Here is a 21,890-nt window from a genome sequence, read left to right as displayed (position 1 = left end):
ATAGGGGTTTTTGAGGGTAGTGGGGGTTACAAAATTTCTTTGACTCTGTGATTTATTCTCCAGTGGCTCACCATCCTCAAATTTAATCAAGACAGTAAAGCGTGAGTGCTGGTCAGTTACTCACCTGTAGTTTCCCGTGTTTGTGTGTTTGTGTGTTTGTATGTTTGTGTGTGTGTTGGAGGAGTGACTGATAAAAATAGTTATATATATGGTAATGGGATTGGTAGAGAGGCTATCACATAGCAAGTAGCTAAACGGAAAGATAGCTCCTAAACCCTAATTGACCAGTTGTTCTGGCAGCTTGGCATAATAGCAAGCATCAGAAAATGCAATTACACACCAAGGTCAGATCTCAGCAATTGCTACCTGAGGAAAAGATGTTGCTTTGAAGACAGAAGTTAGCTAACTGCAGGAGAGGGACTTTATATCTATATTTAGAAGACCTTTCAGGGTATTTAGAGTTTGCCAGATGCAACCAGGAGCAAGAAACAGGCAGAAAAGTTGTTGAGTCATAAAACATTTTTACCCAGTTATAGAAATGGACCTGGTATAGGACAAGGAGGAGGCAATTACCTACTCTATGCTGGTAACAGTTTGCTTGCATTACTTTATAAGACTCCTCTTCAGGGATATACATGAAGGTTCAAGAGAAGGAGAAGGAGAAATGTTACCTAAAAGATCAATTTCCTATAACCCTGTCAGTCTTGTACCACTTTCTCTACTGCATTGACTGCCATAGATCTTAATGCAAAGACTTTTGAGGTTATGCCTATGGAACCTGGCAAACTGTTTTCTTAGTGGGTATTTGGCTGACTAATGCTAAGGGCTGCAGTGTAGACTGGTAAATACTAAAATGATGAGCAGGAAAGATCTCTTTGATCAGTAAGTGGTTGGTCAAATCTGAAAATTTGGAAACCATGAATAGGGAGGGCCAACTGTAGTTTATTCTCCACTTTTTATTGGGAAAAATTTAAACATATATAAAAGTAATAAAATAATTCAGTGAACATCTACATATACTCACCACCTAAGTTTAAGGGTCATTTTGCCTTAGTTTTTATTTTTAGCCCTTTGAAAGATTTCTGTTTGAAGTAGAAAACATTTCCCCATAGTGGGTGTCAGAAAATCACCCCTGTCTGAATGACTAGTCATGAGATGAACCTCTCTATAGAAGATGCTAGATCTTCCTTGGTATGAAAAGTAGATGATAGTCCTCAATTCCTCTCTCTTCATCAAGTTTAGAGCAAATAGGACTCTTTTGAATGGCACATCAATAAAGAATGCTCTCCAAGAAAAGGGATTCTCTGAGACTTTCACTGCTTCTGTTCTTTACTGTGGTGAGGTTAAAGAAATTTTGGCCCAGTAATACAATGGATTTGTTAGGAGAACTGATCAACACTGGATATAGAGAGTCTGATTGCTTTGTAGAAACCAACTCAGAAGAATCTGAGAAGACAGGGTGAACAGTTGTGCTGGCTTTGATAATATGGGACAGACAGTAAGATGAGTCCGAATTCTGGAGCAAGGACAGAGAAGGGGACAAGCCAGGTAGGAAGGGCAAAGAGATAAAATGAAGGTTCTTTGGGCACTCATCTCAGGACAATAAGATTGGATCTCTAAATGTTTCCCACCACCACTTGTGTCTTAGTAATCACTATAGTCTTATTGCCTAGCACAATTTCACAGATAGTTGACTATATCACAGCAATGATTTAAGTAGACTTCAGAAACTACTTTGGTCTAATTAGTACAATAGATTTCTATTTTCAAAAGCATGTCCATACTCAAAGTAACTATTTACTCATTTCATTGACATCAATATGAGTGAATAGAGTTCTCAGTCCTTTAAGCAAAACATCTTACTCCCTCTTGTATCTGTGAACCATCCATGTAACAAACTTTTAAATTGAAAGGCAATTGAGCTAAAAATATGAGGTGGGCAAAATTATAACTTATTTCAAAATGAGGCAAAATATTGGCAATTAATTGAAATATTTTTGGAATACTTCAAGAATTAAGAAGACATGCAAGTCATACAAAGCTACAACAATTTAAGTTAAGGGTTATCAAAGCCTTGAACTCAACACAAAATTAGCTACAGTCCTCCCGATTGGCGAAAGCCAAAATGGCATAAAGTGAAGAGCAATTACTTTAGGACACATCTTGCTAATGAATGATGCACAAAATAAGCCGAGATAGAGCATAGATGCTCACACACACAGTCCAGAGCTGTGGGGCTTGATGCTGAGATGCTGAGCTTAGTTCCTGGGGAAAGAGTGTGGTGCTGCCCTGGTAACATCTCACTGCAAATCAAAGCTAATGGCTATCTCCACTTTTTGCCTTTTTTTCCATAAAAGCAAATATCTTTTTGGTATTTCTTTGGGTTAATGAAAATGGGTACTAATGTAGGTCTTTCCCAAAAGCTAAGTGGCATAAAGTGAACTTTTGAAAAGTTAGGGAATAACTACATATGAATATGTTAAATAGTTTGAGAAAAGGAAAAGTTAGTATGTCAGAATTACTGAGAGAGAAAATAAACATTGGAGAAAAGTGGGCTGAAGGGTGATAGAATTTGATAATCAGGGAAAGGATATTTTTTAAAAAGCAATAATTGCATGTACATTTAGAACAAATGAAGGATTAGTTTGACAGAAGATATATATAGTTAGTTTAGGAGTGACTTTTGCAAAAATTTGAAAGTCAGTTGTTATTTTTAAATCAAATACTATGAAAGAAATGTTAGTAAAATTATTCAGGCAGCAAAATGCAGGAGGGTCTGGCATGTAGATAAAGAAGATGAATAAATAAAACTCATGTGGTAATACGCAAGGAAATGAGCCCAAGGCAGTGGCATGGGAAGAAGGGGGGCGGGGAGGCAAATGTAAAAGCATCCCACATTAAGAAATTACTGAATGAACACAAATGACAAAAAGATGAGATTTAGAGATTTAAAGAGAGGGTAGAATCATGGATGTTTAAAAATGCTTACATTGTTAAAATATAAAAACAAAGACAGTATGCTGAGTAAAGGGGAGCATAGCATGAGTGGTGGTCGTTTAACAAATTCAGGTTTATACCCGCTGCACATAAATTGATTAGAGACAGAATATAAGACAGTTCTGAATTTGGAACCTCTCTCACTTTTCACAAAATGTGAGTGAACATCACACTAAAGTAAAATGAAAAGCCTAAGAGTTCTTGAAATATGTTTGTATCTGGCTATGGCTGAAGTATTGTACAAGGAACTACCGTGCTCTTGGGCGTTTTTCTTAGAAATCAAGTCTTGAGATAATGTTCTCAGGAAATACACACTTAGGAACTTTCTTTTTAAAAAATTGTACATAATATTGACTATGGTGATTACTTTTATGTGTTTTAAATAATGCCAAATAGTATCTGAATTTTTAAAGTATGCGTTGGAATGATGCTAATATGCACCATGTCAGTGGTCCTTCTTCCTTTTACAAATTGTAGCCCAGAAGACATGGTTGGAAAAAAGATTACTCAATTTATTTATTTGAACAAATGATCCTGCAAGAGCAACACATATCAGAATAGATTTCACAAACATGAAACCATTATGATTAATTTGGGAAGAATCATAGACCCATTATTCAACTTTAGATAGGTTAAAAGCAATGTGGATTTTATAGTGAAAATCATGCATGTTTAGTGGGGTTTTGTTTGGTGTATTACTAAGAATGAATTTTACTAGAGTATCCTTATTTCTCAAAGAGAAATATTTTTTTTTTCTAGCCTTACATTAGAAAAGATGCCACTGTGAGGGGCTCACTCATTCAGCTTTGAGGTCTTGATACTCAGGGTAGTTCAGACAACAAGAGAATTCATTCTCAGGACCTTTTTAGAAATGTAGAATTTCCAAGATACAGAATCTATTTTCAAACAAGATTCCCAGATAATTCCTATGTTGAATGAAAATTGAAAAACACTAGATTAGCCTTATATAAACCAATCTGCCCAATTCAGTTTTGCAGGTAACATTTTAAAAGATGCATTATCATTAAAAATTTAAGGTTTTGTGTGAATGATGTTAAGGAAGTTATTTAATGCTAAAGGAAATGAAACCAATGTTAGTATGTCCCATATATTGTGTTAAACATTTCCAGATCTAGTAACTCATTTAACCCTTACAATGCTTTCTGAGATGAGGTACACTATCTCCATGCCTCTGAGCATGAAAACCAGCCTCAGATTAAATACCTCATCTATTTCACATAGTCCATTCATTCAATAAATGTTGAGCATCCCATTGCTAAACGTCCCTGGCCAGGCCTGGAAATAAAATGAACATGGTCCCTACTGTCACAGAAGGTACGATAGACTAGATTGTAATTAGACAAACGCTATGGTGGTATATGTTTCTAAGAGGGAAGCTTAAACTTTGAGAAGTTGTTTAGGGAAAACTGATATTTGGAAAAAAGGATCCAGATGATTTCAGAGGAACATATTTTTGCTGCATTGGCTATGGGAGAAAAAAGGTGAGTGTCTCATGTAGTTCAGTAAGGGGAACCCAGCAGCAGTTGAGGCTGGAACATGACAGCAAGCCTGCAGAATTGTGTAGAACAAGGTGCAAATGTTGGAATTTCGCCTGTAAAGGAAGGAAGCCAATGGAGGGTTTTCAGCTTGTAAGTGACAGGCCCTGCTCCACGTTTGGAAAAGCTCTGCAGTCAGACCCTGCGCAGCGCTGCGGGCGGGTGGGTGCGGGCGGGTGGGTGATGAGGGCCCCTCCCCTGGCTGCCTCTCTCCACCCCAGTCACCGCCTCCTGCTTCTCAGCCTGTCTGGTGGGGGTGGGAAATGAGTGAGAGGGCGGGCAAGAAGAAAAACACGCGCAAAATATATTAAAAAGAAAACAGCCCCCTTGGCAGCGAGTGCGCGGGAAGTTCAGCGCGCGAGTTCCGGGTTTCCCGCCCGCCCCGCCGGCCGCACACGGGTGAGCCCCCCGACCCTGTTCCGCTGCCTGCCGGGCCGCGTCCGTCCCTGCGTCCGGCGTTCTGTCCGCCTCCCCACTCCCCATCCGCCCTCGCCGGGGGGGCCGCGCGGGGTCTGCGGATCCGAGGCTGGCGGGCCCGCGTACTCCCTGCCGCAGCGCGGCCGCGGCGCCTGCAGAACCCGGTCCCGGCGGCTTGGGCTCTGGCCTGGCCCCGCGCCGCGCGTCCCGGACCGCGGCCTCCTAGGCCACTTGTGGAGCTCCTCTCCCGCGGCTGTAACTCTAAACCAGCCTGAGCGAGGCCTGTTTTGATTCGGAAACCAGCCACCAGCGTGTCCGTGCGGAACGCAGGAACTGAGGGCCAGCCCGCCACCTGAAGCTTTTGCGCACATTGGCTGGGAAGGGACGTCTCCTCCTGCCAGCCTTCTCTGAGATTTGAAAGTTCTGTCGCAGCTTTCCACGGAGGGGCCTGGTGGGCTGCCCGGGGCCTTTTGATGAGCCTGCTGCCTTAGCCCCATCAGGGAAGCTGTCCCTGAGCCCCATCTCTCCAACTCTAAGTGGCGATCCAGAGGCCACCGCGCGTGAGCCCAGCCAGCTGTGGCCTAGCCACCCTCCTGCAGGAATCATCTGTGAGAGCTCCTAGGGCCCAGCGCTCCCCATCAGGGCCCAGCAACATGGATGTAGACGCCAAGTACCGCCAGGCCTCCCTCTATGTGGGTGACCTCCCTCCAGATGTCACCGAGAACATGCTGTTCCTGAAGTTCAGCACCGTGGGAACGGTGCTGTCCATCCGCATCTGCAGGGACCTGGTCACCCGCTGCTCCCTGGGCTATGCCTATGTGAACTTCCTGCACGTGGCTGATGCCCAGAGAGCCCTGGACACCATGAACTTCGACGTGATACAAGGGAAATCCATCAGGCTCATGTGGTCTCAACGCGACGCCTACTTAAGGAAATCTGGAATCGGGAACGTGTTCATCAAGAATCTGGACAAATCCATTGATAACAAAACGCTTTATGAGCATTTTTCAGTTTTTGGGAAGATCCTGTCCTCTAAGGTGATGTGTGATGATCAGGGCTCCAGGGGCTATGGATTTGTGCACTTTCAGAACCAGGCTGCCGCCGACAGGGCCATTGAGGAGATGAATGGGATGCTGCTTAAGGACTTTAGGCTCTTCGTTGGCCCATTTAAAAACCGCAAAGATCGGGAAGCTGAGCTCCAAAATAAAGCCAATGAGTTCACCAATATTTACATCAAGAACTTTGGAGATGAGATGGATGATGAGAAGCTGAAGGAATTTTTCAGCCATTATGGCAAAATCGTGAGTGTTAAGGTGATGACAGATTCCAGTGGGAAATCCAAAGGCTTTGGCTTTGTGAGTTTTGATACCCATGAGGCTGCCAAAAGGGCTGTTGACATAGTGAATGGGAGGGAAATATTCGGACAGCAGGTATTTGTAGGCCGGGCACAAAAGAAAGCAGAGCGACAAGCTGAGTTAAAGCAATTGTTTGAGCAGCGGAAACAGGAAAGATCTTGGCGGGTCAGGGGAACGAAAATCTATGTTAAGAACCTCGATGAGACCATTGATGAAGAAAAACTACGGAAAGCATTTTCTTTGTTTGGATCAATTATCAGAGTGAAGGTAATGCAGGAAGAAGGACGAAGCAGAGGGTTTGGCTTGATCTGCTTCTCCTCTGCAGAGGAGGCTGCTAGAGCAATGGCTGAGATGAATGGCTGCCTGTTGGGCTCCAAGCCAATTAACATCGCCCTGGCCCAAAGGGCCTAGGAGAGAAAGGTTTATTCCATCTGCCAGTGAATGCAACAGGTGCAGGAATGATGGTGATCTCTGAATTGTCCTCAGTCAAGTTTAATTCCCACGTGATGGCAGCTTAGTTTAGTAAACTACGTGGTAAAAGGTTCTGTCTACAAAGTTTGTTTTGTTTGCAGAAAAATTAATGAATCTTAGAAGGTTGCTTCATTTTACAGAGGCATACCTTTTCATGACATTCTTGGGTGTTTTTTTTTTCTGATTTTGATGTATTCTGAGCAATGGATATAATTAGATGTTTTTATTTTACATTTTGAACCAACTGAAGTGAGGTAATTGAGTATACTGCATATTTTTTTCTTATTTTAATAAAATCACTAGCTTTAATTTATTCTAATAAATATGCTCAAAATATTTATTTTGCCTAAGGATGGCAAAGTAATTTACTTTACAAGGAGAATTTTTTTTTTTTAAGGAACCAAAATTTTAAAAATGACTAGTACAAATTCATTATCTAATTTCATTTTGAATTAATGTTTAAAGTACTAGTAAGAGCTGAAATTCTTTTAAATTTATATCCTGGCATGATTTCTTTTCTGATGGCTGAAATTAATGATGGAAGATTTTAGTGTTGCTTACAAAACTACTTTATAGGATATATTGCTATTCTTTCCATTGGTTGACTAATTCAGTTGCTTGCTAGCTATCAAAATTGTGACTTGAATAGTAAAACCTTAACTCTAACATTCCTTAATTTATAAAGCTGTATCAATGTAAGTGACAAAAATCTGGCTAGTCTTAATTCTCTTCATACCTATGTAGCTTAATATTATGCCTTCAGTGTTTATCAGATATGCTATATTATAGAAGTCACATATATATACATAAATATAGAGAGAGAGAACATAGAAATTATGCTTAACAACTATGCTTTAGTGTCTGTTTTCTATGGTTCCGTGTAGTGACAATGTCTCAGGGTTGAGAAAAGTAAAAGTTGCTTTATTCTTATGAACTCTTATCTCCCTTTATAAGACCATGAGAGCTATGTAACCCATTCAGGTTCACTTTTAGCCTTGATTGATCAGAAACTCACTAATTGATTTTCTGATAAATTGAAGTTATATCTCAGCCTGTTGTCTAGCATAATTTTTATTTTAGTCCAATTTCCAGACCTTTCCTTCTCTCCCACCTTCCATTTATATCACTTAGCTCCTTTTTATCCTTTTTAAAGGGCTATTAAAAAAAAAAAAATCCCTAGTCAGTAGCTCAGTTGGTTGGAGCATCGTCCCATATACCAAAAGAAAGTTTGCAGGTTCTGTTCCCACTGAGGCACATACCTCTAGGTTTCTGGTTCAAAACCCGTTCTGGGAGTGTACAGAAGGCAACTGATCAATGTTTCTCTCCTATCAATTTCTCTCTCTCAAAATTAATTAAGAAATACATACCCTTGAGTGAGGATTTTTTAAAAAAGGGCTTAGTCACTTCTTGGCCTTTTGGCTAAGATCAAGTGTAAAAGGGCTTCATTATATTGATTATTACTACTTGCTGTTTGAAATCCACTTTGAAAATAGAGGCAAGTGTTATTTATTTACACTTAAATAATTACTTTTAAAATTCTGACTTATTCATACCAAAGGTGACTAGAAAATAGTTTTATTGTTCTTGTTGCTGTTCTATTTTTAATCTGCTTAGTTATTTTCTGTAACCATATAGTCAAAACTTCTGTTTCATATATTAATAGTACAAAATAAATATATAGAGTATCTTATCTGCAAACTATAGTAAATCTTTTAAAAATGTCTTGCTTTTCAATATCTACTAACATGTTTCAGTAAATACTGATCTATTGTAAGAATCTATGTGAAACTCATCTGCCAGCTCTAATTCATTGTATCTCTGAATCACTGTGTTGAGAAGTATTTACCTCAAAAACAGAGTTTTTAAGAAAGGGTACCAGGCAACAGAATGGGAAGTGTAGTGGGTGTGTCAAGCCTTGACATCTCTTCCTAGATAATCTAGTCTATCAAAATGTTCAAATATTTGAACAATATTTCATAAGGCTTATATATGGATTACCAAAATAATATCAGGGAACTGTGTTCTCTCTTATGTGCACAAGGAGTTAATAGGATGTAATATAAGATGTCTAGATGAATTATAACCATAATTTCATGGCACAATAATCTTCCATGTAGTAGAACTTGCTTATTTTTAATTATTTACCATAGGAAATAATTAAGTCAGCTTACAATAATATATATATATATATAATCCTGTGGAATTTCTTGATGGATTTAAATTTTGCTCATTCTAAATTGTGTGTGATAATATCAAGTTTTCCTAGTTGATAGTAGAGGTTCATTCTTTCAAGAAAATGTAATCTTGTATGTGTTAGTGCCTTGATTAAATAAGAAGAGTCTTCACTTTTCTGATAAGCATTCTAGTAAAAGCTAATTTACATAGAGATGCCTTGAGCTGCTGCTTCTACTCTTGCCTCCCTTCCGCACACGTTGCCAAGTTTGTTGTGTAGATGCCTGTTTGCATGTACAGCCAATTCAATAAATGTGCCTTTTAACATTTTATTTTTCAATGGAAATTTATCGTTGCTAAAAGTAAACTTTATTTAAAGTGGCTTAGAATTGGTATTTTTGTGCTGTTAATATTTTTGTAAGTCCATGTTGAAAACATCAAATAAAGTCTAATATTTCAGTGGTAAAGACATGTCTGAAAATTATTCCTATTTATTAAATTTTTAAGGTTTATAATTTTTCAAAGACCACTTTTCTTTCTGAAAAGAACTTGCATTTTCTTATTATAAAGTCAGTGGTTATTAACATACAGTTCATTTTTAACATTTAAAGGAATCTACATAAATGAATCATTTTTAGTGAATGCCTGTTTTTATTTAAGACTTTATTGTTCAAAGTGTTATATATGTTACCTTTTTCCCCCATTGACCCCTTTTAGCCCACCCCTACCCTTTTAAATAAAGTTACACATATTGCATGTTTTAAAGACCAACTCTCATATGAACTGGCATTTCTTTTCTAAGTTATTCATAATTGTAGAACCATTATTGAGAAAAGCCACTAATATAGATCAAGTTTTCAAATTATATTTTAAAGACTTCTAAATTGAATTATTGAAGTAAAATTGTTAAGAATTTAGAATTAGCTTACTTGTATTATATTTGGAAAATATGGTTCCTAATGACATTTTTTAAAAGTAGATAAAAAACAATAGTTTGAAAAGAGAGTGTTTTAAAACTACATTTTAAAAGGTAGAACAAATTAAATATACTCAGGATATCTTTGGCTTCAAGTAACAGAAATTCCCAACTTACACTAGAAAAGGACATTTTGCCTAACAAAATATTCAGACTTTTATCTTAAGGTATAATATGTCAGAACTTCAATGCCATTTCTCTTGGAGTCTCTTGACTCCTCCCCCTCCATATCTTAGCCTCATCCTTAGGCAGATGGCAAGATGGTTACAGGAATTTGTCCTCATACTGACACACAGCAACACTCAGGCATACCTTTCCCGGAAACCATTTAAAAACCTTCCCCCTCAGTTTTCATTGTTCATTTTTGGTATACAGGTTCAACAAGCTCTGTCACTAAAGTTGAGAAATAAGTCAACTTTCCAACTTCTATGCAGAATGGGCTTCTGATAGGAAGAAATGAGTAGAAATGGATGTAAAAGTTTGCATCCATTAAATTCTGGATTTTTTTATTTTTTATTGTATAATTTTTTAGTATTTAATATTTACTTTAACTTTTACTTACAAATAGATTTTAAAATAAATTTCCTCTCTATAAATAATTTTCAACCCGAGTCAAATGGTGATTTCCCTCTATCTCAAGTTGTACAAATTGTAGGCAAAAAGTTATGCAATATCTATACTAACAAAAGGGTAATATGCTAATTGGACTGGACATCTTCCGGATGTCCTTCTGGACAAAGCCACGGTGGTGGGGCCGAGGCAGAGGGTTTGGGGAGATCAGGCGCACAAGGGAGGGCAGTTAGGGGCAATCAGGCTGGCAGGCAGAGGTGGTTAGGGGCAATCAGGCAGGCAGGCAGGTGAATGGTTAGGAGCCAGCAGTCCAGGATTGCAAGAGAGATGTCCAACTGCCGGTTTAGGCCCGATTCCTGCAGCAGTTGGACATCCCCCAAGGTGTCCCAGATTGGAGAAGGTGTAGGCTGTGCTGAGGGCCCCCCCTCCTGTGCACAATTTTCGTGCCCCAGGCCTTTAGTATTTTATATAAAATTCGCGTCATTTTTGTTTGGTAATGGGACTTGTGTTTTTATATAATTATACACTATTAGTTCTAAATTAGGCATCTCCAGAAAATTATACCTGAAAAGGTCAGATTCAATTTCATTACCCAAATGGGATTCCACCAAAAATTATGAACAGATTACAAGTGGTCAAGAAGGTTTAAAATAAATCCACATATAGTAAAAAGTTAAATGCCTACAAAATGGCCCAATATATTTAAAAAAATAACCGTAAAGATAAATTAATGGGTGTTCATTTTCTTTACCAAAGGATATGTTATTACATCCTTTAATACATTTAAATTATAAGAATTAACAAAACTGGTTTTACCCAAAGCTTTTCAATATGTATTTTCTGTACTACATAAATTATGTACTACATAATTCTCACATATTTTAACCATGTAACATGTATATTTTTTAAAAAATCCAGATATAGGAAAGTATAAGTAAAACACACTAGGATTTGAATTTGTTAAGATCAGATTATTTGCAAGTTTGCTGAGAGGAAATATTTATAGTTGTGGGTTGGTTTTGTCCCATGCTCATGTCTTACCTTAGAGTTCACAGAATACTCAACTTCATTGAAGTTCCCTTGAATGAAACAATTGAATACATCAAGCAAGGGAAGAAAAGTGATCCTCTTAGTGGCATTCTTTGCCATAGTAGAGAAAATGCTTAGCTTCTCAGAGATATTGGAAGTCTGTACAATGATATTGCATCAGATTTTGTTAACCATTTATATTTACATCATCTTAAATATTACATATATCCCCAGTTTGAAGTTTTGCCAAATACTGAGCCCATTTGAGTTCTAAAGGCAATGTCACTGAAATGGTGGGTGAGATATATATATATAAAATAATCTAATAAAAGATATGCAAATTAACCATCACTCCATCACTCTGCAACAAAGATGGCGGCACCCATAGCAGCCAGGGCAGAACACTGGAGGCATCACCCCGGCAACATGAGCCCAGCAGGCAAGTGTGCCCACAGGTAGCACCCAGCAGGGCCCGCTTGGCCATCACCGCAGCGACCCACAAGCAGGCAAACGCGGCTGCAGACAGCACCCAGCAGGGCCTGATTAGCCGTCGCCGTGGTGTGGAGGAGGCAGGCCCCGCATAGAGCAGAGAACCACGGGGAATGGGCCCAAGCCATCAGTAGGACATCCCCTGAAGGCTCCCGGACTGGAGAGGGTGCAGGTTGGGCTGAGGGCCCCCCCCACACATGAATTTCATGCACCAGGCCTCTAGTACACACACACACACACACACACACACACTAGAGGCCCGATGCACAAAATTCATACACAGTATGTAGAATCCCTAGGCCTGGCCAGTAATTAGGGTTGATCAGGTTCCCCGCCTCCCTGCCTCATCCTTCCCTCGCTGCCCACACGCCACCACCACATGGTTCCCTGCATCCTGGCCTCCCCGCCTCCTCCTTCCCTCGCTCCCTCAATACCCCGCCACCACTGCTGGTCGCCTGCCATGTTTCACACCACCCCCTGGTGGTCAGCACATGTCATAGTGAGCGATCAAACTCCTGGTCTTCCGGTTGAACTCCCAAAGGGACAAGTTGCATATTAGCCTTGTATTATATAGGATTAGTCAGCTCAGACAGCCATAACAAAATATCATAAATTTGTGTGGCTTAAACAACAGAAATGTATTTTTCTCACAGTTCTGGTGGCTGGAATTTGGAGTCAGGGTACCAGCATAGTATTGTCCCATATACCATAAAGTGGTGGATCAATTGCTAGTCAGGGCACATGCCCAGGTTGCAGATTCAATACCCAGTCCAGTGAATGTGGGAAACAATGGAACAATGTTTCTCTCTCGTTCCCTTCTTCTATCTGAGATCAATTAAAATGAATGATAAATAAATAAATAATGTTCTCTAAGTATGGTTTTAACAGGAAAGACATTAGTGATCCCTGAAGTGAAAAACTCATTGTAACACACATATATAGCATGACCCCATTTAAAAATTTATATATTTATTGATTTCAGAGGAAGGGAGAGGGAGAGATAGATAGAAACATCAGTGATGAAAAAGAATCATTGATCAGCTGCCTCTCGCACCTCCCTACTGAGGATCAAGCCTGAAACCTGACCGGGAATCAAATCATGACCTCCTGGTTCATAAATCAATGTTCAACCACTGAGGCCCACCAGCTGGCCCCCATTTTTATAAATACCAGGCACATGAGGTACATTGGCAAGATCTCACTCCTAAACGAAAGTCTGAAATTGCCCAAATCCCTTTGCAGCTAGGTTTCTGGATATGAATTCATTTCTGCTGATTGGATGCGCTTGCACAATATTTTGAAGGCAGAAGTGGGGCCGAGGCATCTTCCCGCAGTTTGGGCTATTTGCTGCTGGTGATCATGTTCGCAGAGATGTGGAGGTTTTCTGCAGCGGGATCCAGGCTGTGCACAGGCAGTTGTGGCAGAGGCAGTACCCAGTGACCTGTTTTGTGGGAGGTGGAAGGCACTTGCAGGGGCAGCAGTTTCCGGATCCCCAGGTCACAACCGTGCCAGCGTGTCCTAGAATTCAGTTGTGGCTGAGGGTGCAGCTCCTCCCGCTGGCCAAGGAGTCTTCCTGGAGGCCCAGCCTAATACCCACTCCTCCAGCTTTCTGATGATTTCCCAAGCAGTAATTCCCTGTGCTAAATTCTTTCCTGCCTAAAATATCAAAGATCTAAAAATATTTTGGATTCTCTACTTTCAACGAAAACAATGCTGCACAGGGTCAGGTATGAGAAGTGGGTGAGGTGTTGCAAAAGGCTCCCTTCTTTGAATTTGAGCTTCCTCTTCTGTAGAATGGAGACCAAAGATTATAATCTGTTCATAGTTACTGAAGACCATGGCAGCTGTGTTTCCCAAAGATGGCCACAACATCTCCCATCCCTCCTGTGGCTTTGCCACTTTCTACCACGTCCTCTCTCTTGAAGTGGGGCTGACCTCTGATGCGCTGGTAGACAGTACACTGGTTGTCTGCAGAATTCCAAGGCCAAGGCCAAAAAGACGTGGGTCTGCAGCCCCACCCACTCTGCCAGGGTTTCCAGCTCCCACCCTGCTCACCCTGCATGAGTTCTGGACTCCATTGAGTTGGTGGGCACGGCCAATGAGGGCGTATGAATTCTGGCCCTGCCCAAGCCACTTGGTTCTCCAGCTCGTGCAGGGTCTCACCCTCCCGGCTCGCTTCCCCACTGGTCAGTTGTGCTACCCCAGCGCCTTGCTGCACACCATGGCCCACCTGCTGGTGCTTCTAGGCCCAGCAGACAGGGTAAGTGCCTGGGTCGGGCCTGTGCCTCCTGATTCCTGGGCACCTCCGCACCCTGTGCCCCGCCACCCCTATACCTGCTGCTGCTCGGACCAGTGCTAGACACCTGGCTGCTGTGCGTGACCTGCGAGGACTGCGGCAGCCACCAGGTTAGCCCCCACCCCATCCCTGATTCTGGCACCCTGATCCCGGGTCCAATTCTGCCACAGGAGAGCTTTGCCCATGCAGCTGCCCGAGACCAAGCACCTCCAAGGTCCCCAGACCCCAAATTTCTGCCAGCCAAGGTGGTTGGCCCCACCCCCTATCAGGGTGGGGGTGCCGATCAGGGCCCTGATCAAGCAAGTTGGCTGACACAGTGTATGTTATAGCCACCAGTAGTTCTGGTTGTTTCACCATTCCTGCCACTGGGCATGTGTGTGTGTGTGTGTGTATATACACACACACACACACACACACACACAAACACACACATACTAGAGGCCCAGTGTACGGATACGTACACCAGTGGGGTCCCTTGGCCTGACTTGTGGGGATCGGGCCAAAACCGGCTCTCCAACATCTCCTGAGGGGTCCCGGATTGCAAAGGCACAGGCCAGGCCGACGGACCCCTACCAGTGCACAATCAGGGTCTAGGAGGGACCATGGGAGGGCTCCAGGGCGTGTCTGGCTCATTTCACCCAGTCCCGATAGGGCCGATCGGGGCCAGCTGGCCAGGGAGGGACCGAGGGAGGGCTCCAGTTTGTGTCTGGCCCGTCGTGCCCAATCGGCTGGATTCCAGGAGCAAACTAACCTACCAGTCAGAGCATCTGCCCCCTGGTAGTCAATGTACATCATAGCTACTGGTCGAATGGTCACTTAGGTTTTTTATGTATATCGATATACCAGAGTCCCAGTGCAGGAAATTCGTGCACTTGTGTGGGTCTCTCAGTCTGGCCTGTGCCCTCTCGCAGTCCAGGAGCCCTCAGGGGATGTTTGACTGCCATGGAGGCAGGAGAGGCTCCTGCCACTGCCACTGCACTCGCCAGCAGTGAGCCCCCTGGTGGTCAATGCACGTCATACTGACTGGTCATTCCTCCATTCTGTAGATTTGCATATTAGCCGTTTATTATATAGGATTTGCATAGAGTGAATACTGGTCATGATTCATCGTGTTGTGTGTTTTTGTGTGTGTTTTTTTTTTAATTTTTTTAAATATATTTTATTGATTTTTTACAGAAAGGAAGGGAGAGGGATAGAGAGTTAGAAACATCGATGAGAGAGAAACATCGATCAGCCGCCTCCTGCACATCCCACACTGGGGATATCCCCGCAACCAAGGTACATGCCCTTGACTGGAATTGAACCTGGTACCTTTCAGTCTGCAAGCTGATGCTCTATCCACTGAGCCAAACCAGTCAGGGCTGTGTGTGTGTTTTTAAATTGGTATTTCCAGTGAGATTTGCTTATCTCAGGAAACCATATCTGACAGTCTGTAGTGAATCACAATTTTGATTACATCCCGTTTTATCTTTGTAAATATGCCAGTAGCGTACCAGTGCACAACGGTTTTGACATATTGCCAATCCTAGTTCCTTGAAGTTAAAGTCAGCCTTTATAAAAGTAATTCCAGTAAATCTTTGTTAATCAAAAAGTTCCTCATTTTGAATGCAAGCCAGATAATAGAAATATAATTACATTATTTTTACTGAATTACCAAGGGAGGTAATTCAGTAAATGATAATTTAGTAGTATTCACCACTCTATTCACTAATAATGATAATTTAGTAGTATTCACCACTCTATTCACTAATATCTAATAAGCAATACTTATGCAAGTGTCATTTATTTTCTATAGATTATAATCAGTAATAAGTGATTGTTGCTGAGGTTATATGGTAATCATATTTTTTGTTTACCAAAAATAATTTTGGAAAATGCAAATTTGATTATGTCATTAGTTTAAAAACCATTGCCTTCCTTTGCTCTTAAAGTCAGGTAGTTAGATGTAAATCTTTACCACGATCTAGGGGACTTTGAATTTTTTGGTTCCTGTCTATCTTTTCATTTTTTTCTTATGCTACTATTTCCCTTGCTCAACATGCTGTAAATAAACTGTTCTTATTTTAGCTCCTTTTCATCAGATACATTGTATGTCACAAGGAGTAAAAAAATATTCCAGTTGGTTTATGAAAAAATAAAAGGTGATTTATTACTTGATCAAAGTAAGAGGTCTTCTTTTCATAATGGAAGGGTTTTGTTATTGTTTTTGTTTTCTCCTCACAAGAGTCAAGAAAGGTTCCCTATAGGATGCTACTCTACAGAGGCAGCAGTGCTTTTGTTTGTTAGTTTGTTTGTTTGAGTTTGAGTTTTTGTGTGCTTTTTTTATTAGATCACATGGCATAGTGTTGTAAAAATGCAGGTGTTTTGCAAAGGTCAGGGAGGCTCACCTTCAAATATTTAGAATGCAATTTTTTAATATTTCATTATTATTATTTTAAGTAACAACTCTTCTTCCTACTTATGCTTTTTCATTTCTTAGGATGTAGTATGGACATATTACTTTTTGGAGATCTGATCTTATTCTAACAGAACATGCTGAGCACTCTGCTGCCATTGTAAAAGAAAATGTAAAGCTATTCCTAAGTCATTTCTCTGTGGGGTAGAAAGAACATTCACAGCAAATCATTGCTTTTTACCAAATCTATCATTAGGTATCGGGTTGGGAATGCAGACATAGCCACAGCATAGATCTAAGAAAGTATGGGCAAAAATGATTGAGGGAAATCTACATATTGATGAGGGGTATTTATTTATTTAGTTTTTTTATTTAAAATTATTTTATTAAATATAATATACACATAGAAAAACATAAACATATTTAAGCATATGACTTGCAATACAAAAATAAGTGTGTTTATAAGAAACAAAATTGAATACGTCTCTCTTGATCAAAGCAAGGCAGATCAAATGAGCAAACAGTTTTGTAAACATTGAAGTACTAAAGATTTTTCTTCAATAATTTAGACCTTATATATTAAAACCTTAACCCAGATAAAGATACTACATTTTTTTAAGTTAACAAGTAATGTTCATGAAAATTGACCATTTTCATGTTACAAAGATAATCTTAATACATTCAAAACATAAAACTAAAAGGCATTTTCTGAACACAACTAGAAATTTATAACAAAATTTAAAAACATAAGAGAAACAAAAAGTTCTACTTAGAAATAAAACAGTGATAATTCTTGGATAAAACTAAAAATATCCATTGAACTGCAACATAGCTCATAATTTTAACAGGACATACCAGATCTGAGATACAACTAAAGTAATTATCAGAGGAAATTTGATTGCATTAAACATAGATCCATATTAATTACAATTAATATAAAATAATTAAATATCAAATCTTAAAAGTTAATGAAAATCAACAATAAATTAAACTAAAATAAGACAAATAATAACTTGAAGGAATTGCCACCTCAATTAAAGTGGCACTAAAGCTGTTGAAGAGAATTCTTACCCTCATGGAGCTTTCTGATGATTTAGATAAAATTAATCAATTTAAGGAGGCAAGTTATTTCTTCCCCCTCCCCTCCAAAGCTTCAGCATTAAGGTAAAAATTCCTAACACAATATGGCCACTATTTGACTATATAGATACAAATATTTAATATTGAAATATTTAAGATTGTCAATTGACATAGTGCTTATGAATAACCACAAAATAAATAAGCCATTCTTACATAATTTTATATTGATAATTTACAGTATATTTACAGGCATACCTCAAAGATTTTGTGGGTTCAGTTCTAGACAACTGCAGTAAAATGAGTCATAATCATTTTGCTAGTGGAGCTCTTGCCTCCAATTTGTAAAAAATGCAATATTGGTGAGGTGAAATAAAGTGAAGTGTAATAAAATGAGTGTGCCTGTATAGTCTATTTCAAGAGAGTGTTTTTCTTTCCAGAACCTATTGAAATATTTTTATTTAGCTGTGCATACACATTTGTAGGAACATTTTGATGGATATGATGGTTTCTGTTTGATCAATATTAATTTAAAGCTCCTGGATATCCTTGGAGAGCTAATCAAGAAGGTAGAAAATTTTCCACATTAATGTTGTCAAGTGACAGTAGATTTAAGAGATAATGAACATTATTTACTTAAAAAGAAAATGTTTTCCCTTATGCAATTACTGTTAGAAGAATCATTAGCCACAACAAAAGCTCTATGAGTCAGTTAAACATATGTCTCAATCTATAATTTATACTTCTTAACAGTCTGTGATCTCTTGGGTCAAGATTACTTTAGAAATACAAAGAGAACCCTAAAACTAAATAATTTCATTTATAAAATGAACATGTAAATTATCTGCTAAATTACTTGCACTTAATTAGTAATTTTGCATAATGACACACATTCTCTTTGGGTCTCTTCAAGCTCTGACAGATAACACTTTACAAATGTTACTTAAGTTCCAATTACACACAAACCTTGTAGAAATGCACTATTAGTCTAAATATGCAAACGTGAGCAATGCTGGTATTCCTTAGGCAAAACTGTCATTCAACATTTCTGCTAAAGGGTTCCTTGGCTCATTCTGAATGTGGCATTTCTTACATGAGACACTGAAAATGACAATTTTTTGAAGTTTGTAAGTGGATAACACATTATACAATTATTAGAATCAGTTCACTTCACTTTTAGTTTAGAAATTCAAATTACAAAAATACATATCTTCTGGTTTAAAAGCTGTCTTTTGTTGTTGTTGTTAGTTAACATTAAAATAACTGTAAAACACAACTACTACTAATCACACCAGGGCAGTGTTCCACCTGACTTGTTTTAATCTTGTCATAGTTGCTTTGCTTCTTAAGCTATGATGGGAACCCGAGTTTGTCACCACAAAATACTCCTTTTGAGATACTAAATTTAAGCTAGTTATTTTTAAGAAACAAAAGACTCAGAGAGAACCTTTGACCATTTACCTGTCTAAAGGAATTTAGGTACAAAATTCGGCTTTGGAAGGGAACCTTAGTATGTTCACCTTAGCACATTTACCTTGATATACATGAATTAAGTGTGGCAGACAGGGATGATCAAAGCGAGTCTGTTTGTTAGATCCCCCTCAGTGTCCTCTTGTTTCTAGGTGGCCAAGCAAAAATTTGTATACCACATGCTTGCTCTTTCTCATCTACCTGTGAATTGCTTATTTTCCCTCTTGTTCTCCTTTGTCCAGAATGGCATATAAGCCTCAACTGCCCAATGAGTCCTGGGGTCTCATATTCTTCTGAAGTCCCTGTATACACATAGATAATAAATTTAATAAATTTCATTTTCTCCTATTAATCTGCATCATGTTAATTTGATTATTAGCCCAGCCAGAAGAAATTAGAATGTGGAAGGAAAACTATTTTTTTTACCCCCATACAGTAAAATATGTAAAATCAACAAAATCAAAAGTTGGTTCTTTGAAATTATATGTGATTAATACAGCCTTGGTAAGACTTATCAAGAAAGAAAACACAGACTGAAAATATCAGGAATAAGAAAAGGGGACATCACTTAGGTCTTACAGTAAATAATAAGCAAGTGATAGATATTAGATATTCTTGGCTGATATTCTGAAGTCATCTTGCCAGTTCTCATGTTAACAACAAGGTGACCATGCAGAAGATTGTATTCCTTCCCGTTGGTGCAATAAACTTCAGGGAAGCCATGTGCATTGGAAAGGAGATTTTTCACAATCTGAAAATTGTCAGCAAGAAGAAGTATATGAAAGATGCCACCAATGTGGGAGATGAAGGCAGATTTGCTCCTGGAGAATAAAGAAGCGCTGGAGCTGCTGAAAAATGTGATAGGAATAGCCATCTACAGTGGGGCCTTAACTTACGAGTTTAATCCGATCCGAGACCGAGCTCGTTAAGGAGCTTGTTAACTCAAATTACTCTGTCAGCACAATGCAAAAAATTAGCTGAGAGACAGCTGGTATCTCAAAAAACTCGTTAGTCTGGACACTCCTAAGTCAAGGCCCCACTGTACATGGAAAACATTGCCCCTGGCATGTATGTGGCTGCCTATGACTTCTTCAGTTGGGGAAAGTCTTACCTAAACTTTGAGTCACCCAGTGACTCCAGCAGATACATCACCTGACAAGCTAGCCGATCTGAATAAGCCCTTCATCAGGGACTCCCCAGTGGTGTTTATTGAAGATTCTTTTGACCAAGATAACTGGGAAACTTAGCAGAAATGCACTGTCAGTACAGGAATCCAGGTGGTGGTGGTGGTGGTGGTGGGGTGGGGGGGGGGGGTGATGTCACAGTGACAAATCCTAAATATATTTTCAAGGCCATGGGAGAGAAATTGTTGAACTTCTTCCCACTCAATGTGAACCACACTGGCCCCATGACCAAGTCTCTCCAGTTGTATAAGCTGGCCTTGTCCAGTGGGTGGGGCATCATGGTGTCTCATTCATCATTCTGGGGAGAGTGCTGCTCTTCCCTGGTCAGATCCACACTGGTGCACCTTGACAATCTGAGCATTGGCCAATGAAACCAGCTCCTCAGAATTGAATTGGAACTGGACAGAAAGGCTAAGTTTGTCGACAGGTACTTTAGAAATCCCATAGTCAAGTAAGCTATGGTCAGGTGAGCCCTGAGTCACGTCTGCTTCTGATGTTCACCAGAACAGTTCAAGGGCCAGTTGATATTAGAAGGGACTTCTGGTAGTTAACTCCTCTCACTCCTCCCTGTGATGTTCTCTCACTGCTTTTTGAAAGCTGCCACAGAAGCCAGCTTTGACCATCCAGAGCCCTGGTGGACACCCTAGTTCTATAATCCTTGGATTGACCCAAATCATTTTTCATCTCACTTGGCTTGTCAGCAAAGTGTATCCACATTGTAACCTCCCAGGCGCCCTCAGGCAATAATTCCAGTGGTTTTGTGTGCAAAATAAAAAGGCCTCGGTGACCAGGAAAAAATGTAATTATCAGAATGAATATTTAATTAATAGAAGTTAATAGCAGAAGACACTTTCTACATTTGTTTATTTTATTCTTATTATAATACGTTCTTTTTGGTAAACAACATAAAAATTCAAGTGAAACAATTTTTACGAAGTACTGGGCAAAGTCTAACCATGTTTTGGGAAATAATCATTTCTATACACAACTGTGAGATCTTATATTTTTATTATTTTTTATTGTGAGTCATAATACACATTAAAGTATATAGAACACCACTGTACAGCTTCATGATTTTCACACAGATGCCTTTGTAATCACATACAGGTTAAGAATAGAACTTTGTCAGCATTTTAGAGTCCCTTGCATGTCCCTTTTAATCCAGCCCCCTCTTTCTTTCCCCAAAGTAAACACTATCCTGAATTTCAACATAATACAGTAGTTTGGGCTGTTTTTTACTTATCTAAATGGAATCAAATTGTATGTGATTATTTGGGTCTGACTTCAGTTACTTAACATGATGTTTGTGTATCCATCCCCATTTTCATGGCTATATAATGTCTCATTTATTAATATACTAAAATTTATCACTTCAGCTGCTTATGGACATTTGGGTTATTTTTGAGTTTAGATTATTATGAAGAATGTTACAAAAC

The 21,890-nt window shown here is 39.4% G+C and overlaps 1 protein-coding gene and 2 pseudogenes across 1 annotated transcript; all 3 read left to right on the top strand.

Annotated features, from left to right (window-relative positions):
• The first annotated feature begins 4,838 nt into the window (after nt 1-4,838).
• On the top strand, nt 4,839-9,422 carry PABPC4L (poly(A) binding protein cytoplasmic 4 like). Its single transcript, XM_036315524.1, has one exon. It carries the CDS (start codon nt 5,624-5,626, stop codon nt 6,734-6,736), a length of 1,113 nt encoding a protein of 370 aa, XP_036171417.1. The 5' UTR covers nt 4,839-5,623; the 3' UTR covers nt 6,737-9,422.
• LOC118659545 lies at nt 8,196-8,334 on the top strand (annotated as a pseudogene).
• Nucleotides 9,423-13,869: 4,447 nt separating the features above from the next.
• LOC118657947 lies at nt 13,870-20,909 on the top strand (annotated as a pseudogene).
• Nucleotides 20,910-21,890: the final 981 nt, after the last annotated feature.

The sequence above is a fragment of the Myotis myotis genome, unplaced genomic scaffold (assembly GCF_014108235.1).
Source record: "Myotis myotis isolate mMyoMyo1 unplaced genomic scaffold, mMyoMyo1.p scaffold_m19_p_6, whole genome shotgun sequence".
In the NCBI taxonomy this organism is placed as follows: domain Eukaryota; kingdom Metazoa; phylum Chordata; class Mammalia; order Chiroptera; family Vespertilionidae; genus Myotis; species Myotis myotis.
Note: the sequence above shows the minus strand (reverse complement) of the source record. Positions and strands in the feature narration are given on the sequence as shown.

Excerpts from the sequence above, each read along its gene's own strand:
- PABPC4L (XM_036315524.1), top strand. The coding sequence starts at position 5,624 with ATGGATGTAGACGCCAAGTACCGCCAGGCCTCCCTCTATGTGGGTGAC.